The sequence below is a fragment of the Seriola aureovittata genome, chromosome 5 (assembly GCF_021018895.1).
Source record: "Seriola aureovittata isolate HTS-2021-v1 ecotype China chromosome 5, ASM2101889v1, whole genome shotgun sequence".
NCBI lineage: Eukaryota > Metazoa > Chordata > Actinopteri > Carangiformes > Carangidae > Seriola > Seriola aureovittata.
Genome location: NC_079368.1, coordinates 9,338,542 through 9,358,515, shown reverse-complemented (window position 1 = coordinate 9,358,515; position 19,974 = coordinate 9,338,542). Strand labels below are relative to the sequence as shown.

At 43.0% G+C, this 19,974-nt stretch overlaps 2 protein-coding genes across 2 annotated transcripts; one reads left to right on the top strand and one right to left on the bottom strand.

Annotated features, from left to right (window-relative positions):
- The first annotated feature begins 2,506 nt into the window (after positions 1–2,506).
- Positions 2,507–16,099, top strand: aebp1b (AE binding protein 1b). Its single transcript, XM_056375672.1, has 22 exons — positions 2,507–3,382; positions 4,453–4,626; positions 4,720–4,782; positions 5,913–6,275; positions 8,175–8,249; positions 8,821–8,886; positions 9,194–9,277; positions 10,441–10,512; positions 10,616–10,725; positions 11,067–11,206; positions 11,303–11,387; positions 11,476–11,620; positions 11,744–11,832; positions 12,111–12,234; positions 12,557–12,753; positions 12,890–13,066; positions 13,323–13,486; positions 13,642–14,075; positions 14,194–14,333; positions 14,653–14,752; positions 14,866–15,032; positions 15,119–16,099. Exons 1-22 carry the CDS (start codon positions 3,133–3,135, stop codon positions 15,512–15,514), a joined length of 3,615 nt encoding a protein of 1,204 aa, XP_056231647.1. The 5' UTR covers positions 2,507–3,132; the 3' UTR covers positions 15,515–16,099.
- On the bottom strand, positions 15,837–19,951 carry pold2 (polymerase (DNA directed), delta 2, regulatory subunit). Its single transcript, XM_056375673.1, has 11 exons — positions 19,681–19,951; positions 19,254–19,486; positions 19,036–19,157; positions 18,802–18,925; positions 18,596–18,710; positions 18,309–18,507; positions 18,099–18,179; positions 17,172–17,329; positions 16,937–17,064; positions 16,741–16,842; positions 15,837–16,574 (listed from the first exon to the last, which is right to left on the bottom strand). Exons 2-11 carry the CDS (start codon positions 19,477–19,479, stop codon positions 16,414–16,416), a joined length of 1,416 nt encoding a protein of 471 aa, XP_056231648.1. The 5' UTR covers positions 19,480–19,486; positions 19,681–19,951; the 3' UTR covers positions 15,837–16,413.
- Between the last annotated feature and the right edge of the window lie 23 nt (positions 19,952–19,974).

The window sequence follows — 19,974 nt, the reverse complement described above, 5'->3', positions numbered from 1 at the left end:
ATATGCTCAATCTTCTTAGAAGAAAGTCACCACGACTCACTCTGATATACTGTCTGAACAGTAGTCATGTGAGTGACATGGGAGGATTGCAGTTTATATCTTCATGTCCTTGATTGGTCATTTTTGCAACAGTTTGTACATACTCCCATACTTGTGCAAAGACGGAAGAAGTATTTTTTACTCAAGTATGAGAAGCAGCACCAAGCTGTAAAAACACAATATTACAAGTTACATTCCTCCATTCAAAACTATACTAAAGTAAAAGTATGAAAGTATTAATAGCAAAATGTAAGCACTATAAGAAAAAGTACTGAGTGTTATAATGTTTATAGGATCAGTGTCAAGTGTATTCTACCTCTTACTTCACCACATTTATTTGACAGCTATAGTTACTTTACAATTCAATATTTTACATACATAACATGAAACATTGTTATAGATTAAACTTCGCAACATTATATAAAATACGTACATAAAATTAGCTTGATATTGACCAACTTCAAGTGTACAATACCACTCACACATTGATGCATCAATAACAATAATCCAGTAATATAATAGTAAAATATTTGCAGGGGCTCTTTACAGGGGCCATAATATATATTTTTATTTTTCAATGAAAGACCTTTATTTGTAATGGGGTATTTTTACAGAGTGGTACTGCCACATTTCAACAGGAAAGAGATGAAAAAGCTCATAAAACACATAAAACACACTGTTGATCAGTTCAGTGCACCTAGACCAGCAGCTAGTGTGGCTAATGTTAGCTAATGTTATCTAACGACTGTTGTTGCTGTGTCACTGACATTCCTGACTCAGCTCAATAACTTTAGGACTCTTCTCTACTTGTGCTACTTTTACACTACATTTTACAATACTGCATTCTACAACTATTGCTTGTATTTGCCACTTAGTGCCACAGTTGTCTGTTCAGAAGAAGGTGATTTAGGATTGCTTTAAAGTGCTTTAAACTACTGGTCATACCAGACCAAATACGGTAAGGCTGTAGTGGCAAAATTCCTGTGTGTACTGAACTGAGCTAAGCTGCATTTCATTGTTTACAACTTTAACTTTTCAATTGTAAAAGGAAGAATGTGTTATTTCTAATTTCAACAGTCTCACTTTAATGTAGCCAGAGATGAGACATTTCTTGTCTTACCTTACTGTTGCTTCTTCTAACTCATGTCCTGTGAGTAAATAATTGAAGTGATTCACATATTGTTTTTTCCATGCATTCATTAGGTTTTATTACTTGGTCTTAGTATTTCCCAAAATTTCTTTCTGTATTGTGAAATAGCTTTGGTGAAAAAAAGAAAAGGCATTTTCCAGCTAGCTCCCCTGTGTATGTCTGTGTCCTTGCCAGCTGAAAAAGGCCTCTGGTTGACCTTACTGTAGTCTGAATGATTTGCTGCATTCTTCACAACCATAGTCATATCCCTCATAGATATCACTGCATGCTGCAAAACAGTTTTCTTAAAATCAAATCCTCCACAGTCTGTTTTCCTTTTAATGGAAAATTTCTGTTTTACTGTCTGAGTGAATGAACTGAATTATTTTACCAGGTATGTGTCTTTGCACGCACTTGGATGTTTTCTCCTGTGTGCATGTGTCTGTCTTGTCTGAAAACGTGCTCAGTTTGAACCCCATTCATAGGGAATCGGTCTGATGACTGAGCAGAGTTAATAGGACTTCAATGGGCTGTACAGTGTTTTGATTACGCGGCTTTATTTAAACATCAGACATTTGTGGATAATAAACCTCCTCTCATGGAAGAGTGCAGGTGATGATGGAGTCTTTTGGAAAACTGGGGCAAAAACTTGAGATGAGGTCATTGCATTTTGTGAAGTGTGTGCATAAGCAGGGTAACATGACGTCTTTTTCTCAGACTGATGTTTTACTCCAGGTTCATTTTCTTCTTCCTTCTTCCATTTTATATGAATTGAACATGTGATAATACACAATCAGATTTTGTTGGATTCTTTGGAGGTTTCACTTAAAATGTTGTAATTTCTGTCTAAAATCTTCACCTGGAGTACAAAATAAAAAACACGTCCAGCATTTGAAGGCCCTGACGGGCTCTCCAAACACCAAATTTTAAAAGATTATAATTCTGTCATATGCTCAAACTATTCTCCCGTCCTGTGAGTGTGTGAGTGTGTGCTCCTCCATGGCCCCCTTGCCTACCATAACTTTTTCTCCAGACAGGAGAAAGTGAGCTACGCAGCACCCTGAGGAAAGAATGACTGAGCACCACAGAGATGAGATGGAAAGCAAAGATTCACTCCCAACCAAAACAAGTCCTAGACTGAGAAAAGAATTTATGTTCTACTCCTGCTTGTTTTCATTTTCTTTGAAATCCTCTCTCTAATGATAAGTACTGTTCAATTTTGTTAACACATACACATACAAAGGAAAATCCCTATCCTCCCCTTTTAGCCCCTCTCTCCTCCTCCTCCTCCTCCTCCTCGTGTGGAATTCTGTGTCTGAGGAGTCACTCCTCTCTCCTGCTGTTCTGCTCATTGGTGAGTCTGCAGGACGAGAGCTCTCCACCGAGGAATTCAACAGGAACTGCAGACGAAAAGGATCTGGCTTCTTTCCCTAACACAGGAGGTGTAAATCCTGCAGTCTGAGGCCTCACCTGGCCTCTCTTATTGTCCCCCCTATCATCTTCTGTCTGAGCCCTGCACCTGTTCTGACTCGTCAGCCAGGTGAGGGGGATCCTCTGGCGTTCTGCTATTTTTTCAGCTGACCATAGCTGCAGGGCAATTAGGAACCCAGTCTATTCATTTGACTGGACTGCTGCTTTGCTCTGTATCTCTCTCTCTCTCTCTCTCTCTGTCTCTCTCTATAACCCACCTCCCTTCCCTCCCTGCCTATCCCTACCCCCCTCCCACTCCATCTCTGTCGAGCTCAGTCTGAGTCTGATTGACACTGTGGCTGTGGGGACTTGTGGAGCCACAGACATTTCCCTGCTGGAGTTAAAGTGTGGATCACATGGAAAGGACACAGGCGAGGAAAGGGTGAAATATAAATCTTGTGGAGGATTGAGGAACTGGGTTGAGCGTTGGACGGCTGAGATAGAGAAACAAAAACTCCAAACCAAAGGATTCTGCAGTTGGAAGAGCAGCAGGTATGAAAAGCCAGACTGTGGTTGTGTCTGTGGCTCTGCTGGCCCTGTGCTGCCTGCTGATACCCAGAGGAGGGGAGAGTGCTGGGGGGATAGTTTCTCTCCGGCAGCCTGAAGGGGAGAATCAGGCAGGGGATCAGCTGCGAGACGAGTCCCTGGATGACCCAGAAAGTGAACAAGGACTTGCAGAGGACCCACACCCACTGGGAAGCAGCAGCAAGGTCAAGAGAGACACAGAGGAGTCTGCGCAGGCAGGTGAGTGGAAAAACTTCACATTTTAACTATAGAAATACAGATATATTACACAGACAAGACTTCACAGCTGTTCAGAAGTGGTCTTGAGTTGTGAAACGACGTGAACACAAACACACACCCATTTGTTCTGTGACAGCTCCAACAGGCATGGGAAAGTCCAAGTGCTCATCTGTCCACAACTACACAGCAGGGAATAAACTGGGCAAAAGGGATTTTACACACTCCAGACAAGAGAAGAAGAAGCATCTTGCAGACAGATTTTTATGATACTGACCTTTTCCCTGCATCTGTTGCTGTAACTCTGCATGATTAATGCTGACTCTGGTGTACATTCAAGCTGAAAGAATGGGTTTCAATGACTAATACACATTAGTGATAAGCCTATTTTCTTTTCTTTCCTTCCGAATAAACTTCACATGTAATACACATCAGTCCAAACTAGCTCTTTAATGAGTCCCACTGATGGGTTTATTCTTTTGTGGTAAGATGTTGCTGAGGTGAGAGTGATATGTTTATTGAATATCTGGACAGATTTTGTCATTAAAACGGAACTGTGGTTCATGGAACACAACTAATGGAAAGAAAGAGAAGTGTTTTCCATGAAAGTGCCTCAGGACTTCAGACAGCCTCAGAAGGAAATACTAATGGACCTCAAGCAACCACTGAAATGCATCTGGCTGTCTGGATTTCCCCTCGGCTGTGTTGCATGTTGACATTGTAGGAAAGAAATAACTGCAAAATCTCAGATGCATTGCTTAGAAAGGATACACACAAAAAGACCATAATACATGAGCTTTGAGTTTTACTTTGGTACGCAATATGAATGTGCTTTCATCGATTAATAAATTGTGATCTAATTGGTATTGGCAGATTGTGACCTGCAAAGACACTGTTGGTTTCTATCACTTGATGATAAGGGACTTGTCTGAGAGGGAATTAAGGAAAAAATAATCATTTTTTTCTGTACACACATACTTTTAGTATATTTGCTTAATTTGATTCGAACCAAAAGTCGACTGAATGAGCTTTGGAAAATGTCTTTCTGTTCTTGTTTTTCCTCATCTTTCCAGGTATTTCAGGCAGAGTGAGGAGAGCACCAGAGGAAGGAAAAAAGAAGAAGAAGGACAAGAAGAAGAACAAAGAGCCAAAGGACCCCAACGCCACCAAAAAGCCCAAAACTGACAAGAAGGGAAAGAAGAAGGACAGGCAGACAACAACCACAACTCTACCACCAACCACCACAGGTGAGGACATGACGGAGCAGTGAGCTAAGTCTGAACTTGAATGACTTGGACTTGAATGAATGTTGTTGACCTTGTGTCTGTTTGGTGCCTCAGCGATCCCGACTGAACCACCCACTGAACCTGAGCCATACACCGACTACCCCTATCCTGATGTTGGTGAGTGACACACACTTAGGAACTGTATGAAAATGACTGGGCTGGGGAGGGGGGTAAAATCTTCCATTTCAGTTTGTAGATTTGCAAGCCTTGTTAATATTCTATTACCCTACCCATGAAAAAAACTGCAACAGTCTCCCCTTAATATCAATATAAAATGTAGTACAGGGTACAACCCTTTCCACCAAAAAGCCAAAGCATGAAGAATTTAAAGGGGCACTCCACCCATGTCACACATCAAAGTTTGTTTACTGGTCTTACTGCTGTATAAAAGTCATATAAAGCCAGTTGTGGGTCCAGTAGGAGCTCCAGATTCAAATCTGATTAAGAATGTGAGTCAGTGTCAGTTGGGACTAAAGACTACAAGTTTGAAAATAAGAAATATGGAGGTGAGGGGTTAGAAAGAAGTGATTTTTACCAGACATCTGTAACCCACTCCTTATGTGGGCTTAAAGCTACCAGCTTGAGTGTACAGTAGCTGCTACTAGCATAACACATCCAAATCTCTGACTTACTTGTGGGTAATGTAGGTGTCAGATTTAATTTAGAAGAAGAATTTGTGGAATAAATAAGACAATATCTCTGGTTCTGTTGCATTGATGTTGTTTATTTTTTTAAACAGTCCATTGTGTATCCAACAATGTTGTACCCGTGTTGTGCTAAATTGGTGGAGTACTTTAAGATGCTTTAATTAAATAAAATCTTAATTTGTTTGTGAAATAATGACCATTTTATGTGCAAAAATAGAAGTGGAATTAGCTTGAAATTTATCACAAACATAACAAAAGGCTGAAGATGAATCATAATACAGTCCTCCTAGTACTACATTTATTATGACATGTAAGTAAATCATGTCCTCTGCTTCTTGCAAAGTACGCCTCCATCAAACCTCCCCTTTAGCTGACCTTCCTTTCACGTGTAGTTTCCGTACAGTGTCTTAGAAATGTTAGGTGCTGTACAGGAGGTCATTCTGTTTGTAGTTTTGAATATTTCAGTCACCCCCCATTTAAAAACATAAATAGTGTAAAATAAAGGTAAATATAAATATAAGCTTAAAAACCATACAAAATATTTTTGACCAGACATTTGAGCCTGCCATCAGTCAGTTTTTCCATCTGTTTCTCCATCAGACAATGATTACTGGAAACCGGACGATGACTACTGGGAGGTTGATCCCACACCATCCAGGCCTCAGCCTCAGCCTGAGACTGAGACCACAGATCTTCCATATGATGACTGGAAGCTAGAGGAGGAAGACCCAGCCGCTCCTGTAACAGATGCCTACGAAGACTACTGGAAACCAGATGAGAAAGAGCCGTCCACCGCAGCGCCAGATGGCTACGACGACTATTGGAAACCAGACGAGAAAGAACCATATCCTCCTGTGACTGATAACTATGATACTTACTGGGAAGAGGTGGAACCAACGCCTCCTGCTCCTGAGGTTGATGGGAAAGCTGGGACAGATGACAATGATTACTGGGACGCCACATGTATGTCTAAGTCTTTGTTTTTCTCTGCTTTGTTTTGATCCAGGATGTTTGTGGGGTGACAGTTTATGAAACACGAATAGGATGTGATGAAACTGTAATGATCTCTGTGGGGAAATCACTGGGGGTCATTGCAACAACAAAGAACAAAGATCTGAGTACAGATTGAATTAGGGTTTAACCAAAATGATGTTTTTGAAATTTGATTTTGATAAAGACAACCACAATTTACTCAACTTTAGGACCAACTACATGTGTCAACTCAGTTTAAGAACATATACTGTTTGTATAATGGAGTTGAGACTTTGGTGCATGCCACTGGCAAGCATACACTGGAAGGCTAACCCAAGGCTAATTTATTTGCTGGCTAATTAGCTAGTTAACGAGCTAAGATAACAAGCCAGGTATGGTGGGTTCAGACATCAAGCCGGACCTGCTAAGCAGTGCTAATATATACTGGAATTTCACTCACCTCACAAAACATCACAGACTTCCTTACGTTGTGAGGCCGCACAGCAAGCCACATTATTAGTACGATATTTGCATAAAAAATCAACCAAGAGGTCACATTCAGTTACTCGAATTAGCTGAGGTGGTGCCTAGCAGAGAGCTAGCCGACTGTGATGGCACCCACCTCTCACTCAATGTGGCCACACCCTCAATTATGAGTAACTTTAAGCCCTAATCAAATTTAAATGTGTGAGTTATGTATAAATTCACCCCCCATACAGTTGTCATGAAGGGGGGAAGTTAACTGTAGAGACTAAAACTGTTTTTGTACTAGCCTGTAAACTGTGCCTTTGGGCATTTTAACATGACAGTCTATGAGAACTTGCTTTTGCAGCCAACCTCAAGTGGCAATTGGAGGAACTGCAGTTTTAGGCACTTCTGTGTTAGCTTCAGAGTTTGTCACTTACTTTCACTGTTTTGCCGACAGCCACATCCAAACCTGAATCAATAGATCCTGGCTTTTTAATTTTGATCAGAGACATCATGTGACTCTGTCGCACGTAGAAATAGTTACATAAACCTTAAATTAGTGGAAAGATGGCTTTCTGGAGAATTTTAACCCGAACACAGTGCATTCTGGGTAGTGGTTATGCAATAAGTTAACAATGCTTCGAACATCTGGATTAATGATCAGCTGGATATTTGTCAACACAATCAGCATGTAGTTTCTAAAATTGGCTCCACACACTAAAGAACACAAGATAACAGAACTGTTGTAACATTGTGAAGAACAGTTTGTGATAAATCACAAATTATTATGATATATGATATATATGATATATATCACTCACTGTTGTTGAAGCAAGAGACTGGCTTGGTTCATTTCCACAACTGAAAATTTTACCAAATTGTTTTTTTTCTTCCTGTGAACAACTTGCAATCCATAGTATAGACTGTCTTTTTTACAGTGAAAAAAAAAAGACAGAGTCTGTGAGTCTGTGGCAACAGAGGGTAATTCATTGACATCCAGTGGCTGAAACTGAAGACATAATCTTCCAAATACAGCCCCCTGATAATCTCAACAGATTGTCGTACCCTTTTCAAACAAGGCTGAATAACTAATACCATGCAGACTTCATGCTGAAAACATTTACGACCGTTGCTATCTCTTCCAGCCTCCGACCACCTGAAGTCAGCAGTGACTTAACAGATTTTTCCACAGGATCAGATCCTGGAAACAGTGTGTCGTTCGGTTCTGTGACACTCGTCTGGACCGGACCGGACGTGCTCTCATTACTCTGTGTTTCCAGCATATGTACTGTACCTCTGTTCATCCAGCATTTCCACTGACCCATCACGATGCCTTTTCTATTACATTCTCCTGTTTCTCAGTCTGCTTCTGACACAAATAATGTCTTTGTTTGACCTTCTCATTTCTTTCCACTCTTGCAGTTGAGGTGCCAGATAATCTTCCATTCCCTGATGGTAAAGAGGTCAGCCCTGAAATCATAGTAGAAACTCTACCAGGTAACTGCTGTCACTCAGACATGTTAGAAATTCAATCAATCAGTGTGTCAATTTTCCCATCAGCCAGTTAACGTGTTAGAAATCTCCACCTAAAGTTGAGATGCACAATGAAATGTCCATACCATCTGTGCCTTTAGGCCGGGAACAGATGAGAAATCATGAGTGATTCAGCACATGGGAATAACATTGTAGTGTGTCTGTGAACTAACCTGCCCTACTTTTCAAACAGGAGTGGATGGGTTTGCTTGGTTCCACACAGTCAACAAAATTTTCCATAGTTTTGTTGTGGAGTTTAAAAAAAAAGCCGCCCTGTCTTCAGATTACAACCGTGTTATGATTCTTGTAAATGTAAATTAAAGGTTTAACAACTTAATTACGTGGTGGGTGTTGCAGTGGCATCCAAACAGAGAACGCTTGTTGTGGTTGAATAAGCCAGGGCTGTACTAACCTGTAAAACTTGCAGATTAAATCATGTAATCTCATAAAATCTAATTTTTAATGTGGCGGTGCCTCTGAGTGACTGGCTGAATCGTCTGACTTCATGTTCGTTTTTTGTTTTTTTTTTACACAGAGGAGCCAACAGCCACTTCTCCCTATGAAGGGACGTGGTATGATGACTACGATGAATATGGAATGAGTATGGACAAACACACACACACACACACACACACACACACACACACACACTCACACACACTCACAAATACAAATGTTTTATATCAGCTCTGCTAGTTAAGCTGAAGTGAGGCCAACAAAGTAAACAGTATAGAAAAGAGATAAACAGCAGCCAGGTCATTTATAAAAGTTCCATTGTGAGATTTTTACTGTTTATGGTTCCTAATGTCTTACGAAAACTCAGAAGTACCAGGATATACACTGCTGTACATGGGGCTGGTGTGTTTATATTGCTATAAAATTGTCCATGATTTTCTTATTTTCCACAGGGAGAAAAGAAGACGAGACTGATGAAAAATGGATAGAGAAAGAGAGAGAGAGAGCCAAAAAGGAGAGAGAGAGGGAAGAGAAAGGTAAGGAAACTCAGATGTGGGTTCTTATATAACGCCACTCTGCACTCTCATGTCAGCCTACATGAGATAGTGTAGTTGCCAAAGCAAAGAACATGGGCTGTGACCTAAGTGCCAAAGTAGTAACAGATAACAGCTCAAAGGTGCTCGCTCACTCCCTTGGATCACATTTCTGTTTATAAGGGAATGCAGATGTGATTTCCCACCATACTAATGTCAGCAGGCCTTTGGTACTTGCTTTAACTTGCATGACAGGAACAAAAGTTCATACTTCCAAAACAAAATGGAGATTAGGCCAGTAAAAAAAAAAAAGTAGAGAAATCTCTTGTGAGCTGGACTGAAAGCAAAGAGGGTGAGAGGGGGAGGTGATGAACCGCATGCAGTGGATTAGTGTGAGTGATAAAGAAAAGAGACAACAAGGGAGAGGATGTTGTAATGTAGGAGTCTTAAGTATTCACATCACATTCAGCTCTTTTTTTTTTTTTTTTTGCCACGTGTCTGCTGTGTGCAGTGAGGTCTGGCTGGTGGCTGAGGAGTCGAGCCTGGAGCCGATGATATATAACACTGTCGGGACTGGTGTCAATAGGGCACTTCCTGTGTGCGCGGATCACTGCAGATCTGGGTTTAAAGTGAAAAGCATTTTTAGCTAACTTTAGAGATGTTTCTGAGGCTTGTAACCTCATGTGTAGCACCGAGGCACAAAAGCAGATGTGTGTCTGCACATACATGTGTCGTGTGTTAATGTGTGTATCTTTATTTGCGCTTGTGCAGAGAAAGAGAGAAGTGCAGTAGGTGGGTGAGCTTATGACACTGTGTCCCACTGTCAGAAAGACTTCTGGCAGTCATACTATAAACTAATAAATAATGATAGCGATAGTTGGGGTTCTTCTTCAATATTAAGCTCTCTGGGTCAGGATGATCTGAGTTTGATCAGAGCACACTCAGACTTGGGAGGAAACTCACAACATCTGGGGGGTGTTTTTGTTTCTTTTACCGCTCTCCAGCTTTCAGGTCCTCTTGAGGATTCTTGGCAAATAACACTTTCATAATAATGATGAGTTCCTAGATCATTTCTGGGCAGAGAGAGAGAGAGAGAGAGAGAAAAATATTCAGCCAAGACAGTGCAATTTATTTGACATTAAGACTGTTTTTCTGATCTCTGCCAGAGAGAGCGCAGAAGCTGAAGGAGGCAGAGGAGCGGGCCAGGAACAGACCACGTGTCTTCAAAGAGCCAAAGAGTAAGTCAACATATTTTTAAATCTGGAGAACATTGTATAAGCTTTGCTAATACAATTAACCTGACGTTTGATTTTCTCTGTCGTGTGTCTGTGTACGTGGCAGAGTGCCCTCCCCTGGGGATGGAGTCCCACAGGATCGAGTCAGACCAGCTTTCAGCCTCCTCTATGTCTCAGTATAGTTTTTCCCCTCAGAGGGCACGCCTCAACATGCAGGTACACAATCAGACAAGGACTCCGCTGGTCTGAATACTTATATACACCACAGCCATCACTTACATACGGCCAGGCCTTGAAATAAACACCAGCCACATGTTGGAAAATAATAACTGCTATTACAAAGTCTGTCACTTCCAGCAGCTGCTTTGGAAGTTTATGTTACAGTCTACTTTTATGCAGCTAAGTAATTAGATCAGCTGATAAATGTTTTTACTCCAAGCTATCACAGCATCTGTAATGTGTGTGCAGAGTATACATTTACACAAAGGTAGATATGCAGTGTGTGTCACTCAGTCAAAGGACCCAGCAGCATGTGCTCTGGCCTCTGTGGTTCCCAGGGCTCTGACGATGAGGATGACATGAGAGGTGGAGCATGGTGTGCAAACTCAGAGGACAGAATCCACTGGTTTGAGATAGATGCTCGCAGGGAGACAGAGTTCACCGGAGTCATTACTCAGGGACGAGACTCCTTGAATGAGTAAGACACACACACACACATATATATAAACACATGAATGCACTTCATCTTCCGTTCCTAAATTAGACATGTTGCCCGCATGTTGTCTTGTTGCAGGGGCGACTTCGTGATTTCCTACTTCCTGGCTTTCAGCAATGACAGCAGAGAATGGACCACCATCCATGACGGATACGCTGACTGGGTGAGTTCAGCAGAAATCATCTCACTTCCCTGGGCACCATGTATGATGTCTCCTCCCTCTTTCCCTGACTCACTTTCCTCTCGTCCAGTTGTTCTTCGGAAACAGTGATAAGGACACTCCAGTGATGAACCAGTTGGCAGAGCCTGTGCTGGCCCGCTACATCCGGATCATCCCCCAGAGCTGGAACGGCTCTCTGTGTATGAGGCTGGAGGTCCTAGGCTGCCCCCTGCCTGGTGAGCTTCACACACACACACACACACACACACGCACACACACACACACACGCACATGCACACGCATACATGCACACACACTAAAACAAACAAAATTAATAATCCATTTTTATTGCCTCACAGATCCAGTTGACGTTCAGTACAGGCAAAATGAAGTGACTCCAGTGGATTACTTGGAGTTCAAACATCACAGCTACTCAGAGATGGTTGCAGTGAGTATCCCTGCACACGGGCCCCTGAACGTCTTCAACAGGAAATCCTCATCTGTTTTTCAGAAGTCTAAAACAAAACAATTTCCCAGGAACAATTAAACACTGAGCCAGCTGCTTTAATCTACTTTAATGTAAAATGATATTAAAACCCCCGCAGAGGGCCTCTCTCTCTTTCTCTCGCAGTTAGGCATTTCAACCACTAGAGGGCAATCCATGAGCCGTCTCATAAATAATGTGTAAATATAATGATACAGTTTCCTGTTTCCATCATCTCACAGCTTATGAAGTCAGTGAATGAGGAGTGTCCCAACATCACCAGCATCTACAGCCTGGGCCGCAGCTCCAAGGGACTGGAAATCATGGCCATGGTCATCTCTGGCAACCCGACAGAGCACGAAATAGGTGAGAATATGTTTAAACGACCATGAAACAGGCAGATAGAACTGATTTGTTAAATTGCTTGTATTGTATTGTATTTCATTATGCACTAACAATAGCAAAATTAAATCCTAAAAGCATGTTTTCATTCCAAGCAGATGTAATACCAGCCGTTTTCTCTCAGACTTTCTAAACCTGAAATGCTGATTGGTTGAAATTTAAACCTGAGGAGTGTTGGGTCTCGGTGGCACCACCCCTGATTCCAGGAAATCCTAATAAACACCAGGTGGAAGTCAGCAGATTATGGTTAACAGACAAACAGCTAGTCTCCTCCATCTGTCTGCAGGTGAGCCGGAATTTCGCTTCACGGCAGGTCTCCATGGAAACGAGGCGGTGGGAAGGGAGATGCTTCTGCTTCTTATGCAGTACCTGTGCAAAGAGTACAAAGACAGAAACCCCAGAGCCCAGCAGTTGGTGGAGGGAATACGCATCCACCTGGTACCCTCGCTCAACCCTGATGGACATGAAGAAGCTTTTAAAGCCGTGAGTGAAACAACTTTAGTTTCTAATTAAGAGGCAAAAAGAGAAACAAACAAGGAAATGACAGTGATTCGTAGTGCACTTGTGGTCTTAAGTGATTTAGCTGAACCTGTCCTTTATCCAATTTCTCCTTCTGCAGGGATCAGAGCTGAGCAGCTGGACCACCGGACACTACACTGAGAACGGCTTTGACATCTTCCAGAACTTCCCTGACCTGAACAGCATCCTGTGGGATGCTGAAGATAAGGGCATGGTGCCCAAACTCACCCCCAACCATCACGTAGCCATACCAGAGAACTTTGAGGCCAACAGCTCGGTAAGGAGAAGTCGCTAATCAAGCATGCTGAGGAATAATACCTCCAGATCTGGACTGTTCAGAGGACAACAACAGCAAAAAATCTATAATATTTCAAAATACACTGTGCTTTCATTTTTTTTTTTTACTATGAAACGCTTCTACAAGACCTTTGATTTCTTATAAAAGTGTATTTGATGGCAAAAATGAGTGTATACTGTTCTTAAATGGGGCTTCCCTCCACTATTTGGGTGATCCCAATCTTCTTTTCCTCCAGATTGCTGTGGAAACCAGGGCCATAATCTCCTGGATGAAAAGCCATCCATTTGTGTTGGGTGCAAACTTCCAGGGCGGGGAGACAATTGTGGCCTATCCTTATGACAGCTTGCGTCTCAACAAGCCTGACCAGAGCCAGAAACCCCACAGCCGCAAGAAGAGACAGTACGACTGAACTCTCTCCAGCTCCCTCTCTGTTCTATTCTTGTTCCCCTGCTTTACACACATTTATTTCCTAAATTCTCACTTTTCCTCCTCCTCCTTTCTCCTGCTGTGGTTACAATCAAGTGAAATAGATCATCTAGAATAATTTCTTACAGGTATGAGGAAGAAGGTTTTGATGTGACGGAGTGGGGAAGGGGCTACCAGGAGGAGCCAGAGGAAGACTGGAGAAGTAGGGGATACTCGGAGCCGGAGGAAGACAGGAGGGGTCAAGGCTATGAGCATGGCTACGAGCACGGCTACGAGCACGGCTACGACCACGACCACGGCTACGACCAGAGTTACAACCAAGGTTACGGCCACAGAGAGGAAGAGGAGGACGACACAGGAAGAAGCGCCGGCTACCAGTACGCTGAGCCTGAGGATGAGCCTCGGGTGATTGCTGATGAATCCCTCTTCAGGTGGCTGGCTGTCTCCTACGCCTCCACACACCTGACCATGACGCACAACTACCACGGCTCCTGCCACGGAGGCAACTCAGCAGGGGGGCAGGGCATTGTCAACCGGGCCAAATGGAAGCCAATCACAGGCAGTAAGTAGAGGCCTGTGGGGTTAGTTTAACTGTCTGCATATGTTTATAACACGCCCTGGTGGACAATTTGTGCATTGCAAGCTCTGAGGTTAAAGTTTGTGCGTGTACTTCCCTCTAGGTATGAATGACTTCAGCTACCTGCACACCAACTGTTTTGAGCTGTCCATATTCCTGGGCTGTGATAAGTTCCCTCATCAGAGTGAGTTGGCGTATGAGTGGGAGAAGAACAGAGAGGCGATGCTCATCTTCATGGAGCAGGTCTGTAGCACACACTTACACTTACTCACAGCATACAGACATGAACATGCTGAAGAATTGCTTTTATTTACCTTCAGCATTACTCAGTTACTCTGCTTTAAGTAACACTTGGTCAAAGGTAACACCTCCTACAGTATGTGTAGTTAAATTTGGCCAATGTGAACAGCACAATAAGACAATCTGACCAGTTCAGTTTACCAACCAAGCCCTTTCATATCTAGTGGGATGGTTTTATGGATGGGAATCTCAGTCCATCCTATCATTCAGCCCGCTGCGTTGACCCCCCCTCTCAGCCACCGCATTCTCCCCCTCTGTCTAGGTGCATCGTGGCATCAGGGGCATTGTGAAGGATCAGCAGGGGAACCCCATCGCAAACGCCACTGTGTCTGTAGAGGGGATAAACCATGACGTCACCACAGGTCTGGAGAAACACCTCCACTCTATTCCCATTCCTGAGGCTCATCATATGTTTTAAGTTATTAGTACCCTCTGCGCTTAAAACGAAATGTTTGTCCCCTCTTTGCAATTGTAGCTCCAACAGGAGACTACTGGAGGATGCTGAACCCAGGGGAGTACCGTGTGACGGCTCGAGCCGAGGGCTTCTCCCCTGTGACAAAACTCTGTGTGGTGGGTTATCAGTCAGGAGCGACCGCCTGCACCTTCAACCTTGCCAAGTCCAACTGGGACCGCATTAAACAGGTAAGGCCTTGCCATCCTGACCTGACCACCCCCTCAATACATGTCATTGCAGTACTTAATAAAGCAATGTCTCAATTTATCTGCAGATCATGGCCCTCCATGGAAACAAGCCAATTCGACTCAGCTACAGCAACAACAGAGTACAGTATCCCTCAGTTGTTAATGGCAACAGGCATGTGGTTGACAGCAACAATGGGTATTCACAGAATTCACGACTCAGCGCTGAGCGGCAGAGGAGGCTCAGGATAGCTCGTCTCCGTCGCCTTCGGCAACAGAGATTAATGAGGCTAAGATCGACAACGACATTACCCCCAACGACAACAACAACAACAACCACCACCACCACAATTCCCACAACACCAGAGACCACCACATCCTGGTACGACTCGTGGCTCATAATGGAGGGACAGTCCTCGACACCTGGCGGGTTCACAGACTCCATCCTGGATTATAACTATGAGTACAAGATCGATGACTATTAAACCAAACACACACACACACACACACACACAGTCTGTTTCTGTAAACAACCATCCTCTCCTACTTGTAGTTCTCACTGCCTTGTTGTACTTGGAGCAGGTTGATAAAAAAAATGTTTAAAAAAATCAAGAGGAGTCCTGTCTTTGTATGACATATAAGCAATGGGAATGTACAGAATATTAACTCTATTAATTGTATAAAGATAGTGTATCTATTACTTAACACTTGAATCAATGCCTCTTCACAGAAACTGACCCCATTAATGAAAGGTATCATTTCAGTTTGACAGTTCACACTGTGTTTTTCTTGACTCATCAGTCTGTCTTTTTTTTTCTTATGAAATGTTTATTTTGGATGCACATTACAAAAAAAAAATGTCATGACATTTTTTTTTAACTTCAGAGCTGAATTATTTACAGTCTTCAACCATGGCAGAAATATTTTTTTTTATAGTATGAACAGTCGCTAAAAAGGTGTGTAAAGCATTTATTAACAGTTGGTAACAGAGTCAGAGGAGGGAAAGTGTCTTCTGTCACACAGCTGGGGTAGAAGAGTTATTTTTCAAATAAAGGCTTGTTAATACAAAACGCTTGTGTTCTCTTTTTTAAGCACTTTCTGTGAACACTGATTTCTGAGCAGAACACTGAGATATCAGTGCTGTTTATGTTTTACAATCCTATTCAGAAAGCTCACCTTAGAAGGAAACATTATAATAAACCTTATAAGGCCATTGTAACAGCAATTTGTTGCCCTTCATGATACCAGACAGCAATAGGACTGTAATTGCTGGCCCCATGTAGGTTTGATTGTCTCTAGTGTTGTCTAGAGTTTTGTCTCTAGTCAATACATGAGTAGTGTCCAAGAAGTCTCAGCATGTTGTACTGTGTGTGGATATGGACCCTCAGTGACTGATGTTCATTTCACTTTCCTCATCCTCGTCAACGGAGAAGGCAGAGAAGCTGACTGGCTCACATTCGAGAGTGCGTAAATTGACCAGGCATGCTGTTTGGGTGCTGTTGAAATCTGGGACAGTAACCAACAGGACTTCCTGGCCATCAGCACCTGGCAGGAACAGAAGAAGTAATACACTGACACAAGAGTGGAAGGGAGGGAAACAGTTCAAATGGAATATGTCTGAAATAATGTAAATATTTGATCCACTTGGAGTGTAAAGAAAGACCATAGCGATCACCCAACAAGTTTCTTAATGAAGACATCACACACTAACCTTTGATGAGCTTGGACTCAAAGGTTGGGGCGTTGCCACTGAAGTAAACATGGGGACACTCTTCAAAGATGAAAGGGTCTTTTTGATAAAATGGGTAACAACCTGACACAAAATGTAGAGAAAGCAGTGTGAATCATTTGAACCAATATCAGCCAGAAAATGTGTGTTTTATCCTGCATCAACCTGTCTGACTAACCGAGAGTATCAGGTGCGGTAGGGGCCAGGTGTCTGAGCCGCAGCGTTTCCTCCAGTATTTCCAGGTGACTGTCCATGCTGCTGTACTTTTGAATGTCAGACACATTCTGGCCTGATGTGCCCAGGAACCTTTAGTGGAAACAAACAAAAACAGGGTCCTAAGCATATCTGCACACTAACTTTAGATTAAACGTTAAATGCGAGAAGGCAGAGTGCATGTGTGTGGTAGTGCTCACCTTACTCCGTCGAAGTTAGCCTGGTATGGATTGGATGCCAGCTGTAGAGTGGGGTACACTGAGGACAGGGGGAACATGCAGCGATGGAGAGGCTGCTGCGGGAGAGTGTAGTTGGTGGGGTCATATTGGCCCGGCATTACATCCACGGGAACAGAGGCCTGGAACAGCATGAGGGAGTGACACATAACATTAGAGACCATAATGTTACCTCAGTGGTACTCTCAACTTACAAGTAAAGTCATATTTTCTGTCATGCCCTAAAAACTTAAGGTAAAGTTTTTACCTTTTCCCCCAGACTCATACTAGCTCTTCCTTAACTACAAACACCACTTTCTTTGCACTTCTCTCATTTCTTTATCAACTTATCTGGCGCTATCTGATTAATTCTTTTGTCTGCAAAACATCCCAAAACTGTCATCTGTCCATCTTGATGTCAACTCATTTTATATAATTCTGAACAAAATTGTGAAAATAAAATGAAAATATACACTCAGTTCCCCCTGGCTAAAACTAATGTAGTCTAATGCAACAGTCCAGTAATAAATCCTCCTCCGTAAAGGTTATAATATTTAGTTTTTGTTGAAACTGTTTCAGAGAGGTGTTGATTCAGCTGCTGGTAATTTCAGTAGCTGCAGTTTATGGTGCTGTTGAACTGTGTTGTGTTATCGGGACAGGTGTTTCCATTACTTTGTCCACCCCATTCATATGAATGAGAGGAGGCTGAATAAGGACAAACTGCAGCCTCCAAAACAACCATAAAGTTAGCAACAAATCAACACCTCTCTGAAACAGTTGCAACACAAACTGAACATTATAACCTTCATGAGAGTTTATTTTATTACAAGGTTTTAGCTAGGTGGACATAAATAAACTTCCAACTGAGTGTAAGTACACACATACAACCTCACAGAGCAGATGTTGACTCACCACCAGCTGAAGCAGCAGCTCATCCAACAGACGAATGGCCTCCACGCTACCAGCCTGAGTCTTCTTGGTGAGATATTTAGCCTGAAAACAGAAGGAGGGTAAAACAGTACTTGATATATTTGTACATCGATATCTGTTCTCTTCTTTACTGAAACAGTAAGACTATAGACATAATCAAACGTGTGTCAAGGTTAAATAAGTTCCAGTCACCTTCGTTGATGCATCCTTGTCTTGGGTACTTTGGCTCAGGAGGTTTCCAGCCAGTAGGACCCTGGAAATTGTCGCTGCACCGCTCTGCTCCCCCTGGTCACCAAGCTGACCGGTTACCATGTCAACCAGCAACTGCAGCCCCAGCATGCTGTCGGCATGAGTACTGCCAAGACCAAGTCCTGAGGCCAGAAGCACAAACCTGAATGAAGACAGACAAGGCCATTAGCATCTCTTATCACAGAAGGCTGGTATTTAAGTTCCGTAGGTGTATGTGTGTGTGGGTTCACCTGTCTGAGCTGAGCGCAGGTCTTGCTGTCTGCAAAGGGAGATCAGCTGTGCAAAAGTCCTCAACTGTGAACTTCCCATCGTTCCTCTCAGCTCCATATATTGCAACAATGCTTCCTGAGGGAGAAAACAGAAAATGGCATGACGTACAAGAGACATGTCCAGAGACAATTTGATCATCATGTGACATCCTGAAAAGAAACCTGACCTGTCACACACTTGTCTCTGTCGATTTTGCCCTGTAGTTTAATCCTCTGGAGCTCATCCTCCAGAATCAGCTCATCCGTTTCACTGATGTATTTGGCTCGTGCAGGCTGGGGCAGCAGGTTGTGCTAAAAGAGAAAGACACATATAAAGATGGTACATGATACTTCCCAGAGAGCTGATTTAATTTCATCTATGATTCAGGGGGTCAGCTGGTGAATTCATCATGTGTGCCAACCTCCTCGCTGATCTCTTTCAGAATAGATGGCTGCAAGTCCATACGCTTGAACAAGGTGCCCACAATGCAACACTGCTCTCCTGTCTGAAGATCACACAACTTCCTGATAAGCACATCTGATCCTGGCCGAGACAGAATAAGACAAACAGATGAGAAAACGCATGAACATAACAGAAAAGGCTCCTGGGGTGTGGGTTTAAAACATGTCCCGAGCTTACCCCACTTCTGCTGGGCTCTCTCTGACAGCAGGGGCCTCATCTGCATGAGTCGTGCTGCGTAAATATGAGCATACTGCCGACTGAAACTTCTATCCCCAATTCTGTAGCGCTCGGAGCAGGGACTGTAAGCCAGCGACGTCCTCTCAAACACCGGCCCCTGGTCATCGGAGGCAGGGCGGCAGAGCAGAGAGGAGCCCTCCTTCTGGGCGCTGAGGTCGGAAAACATGACTGTCCTGAAGCAGCGACAGAGGAGAGATTAGCAGAAATGCATCTTCTTCGTCACATGCACACTTTATAACTGTCCTCTCGTTTCTGAAGTGATTTTAACAAGCTAGCAGGTCCAGGTTTTAGCCCGGCGTAAATGACAGCATGTCAAAACATGTCGACTGTTGGTGTATCGGTAATCAAACAGATTTAACAACCTTACCCTTGAAGGACGAAAGTCAAGCTTCAGCTGTTGCCAGTCTTAAATTGGGATTTAAGTTATATTTTACGCTCGTTCTCTTTCTCTTTATATTTTGTTCCTTGTGAGAGAGCCAAAGACGCAATTCCCGCGAAATCACCCGCTCAACATCGCCGGAGTTTTCAAGGCTATTCTCGCGAGAAGAAAATAGGCTGTTGGAGAACTTCAGCAACCAACACAAAAACCAAAGGTACCCTAAACCTTAATGGCAACGACCTAAGCCTACATCAATTTTAACAGGCAAGGATACATGCTGAT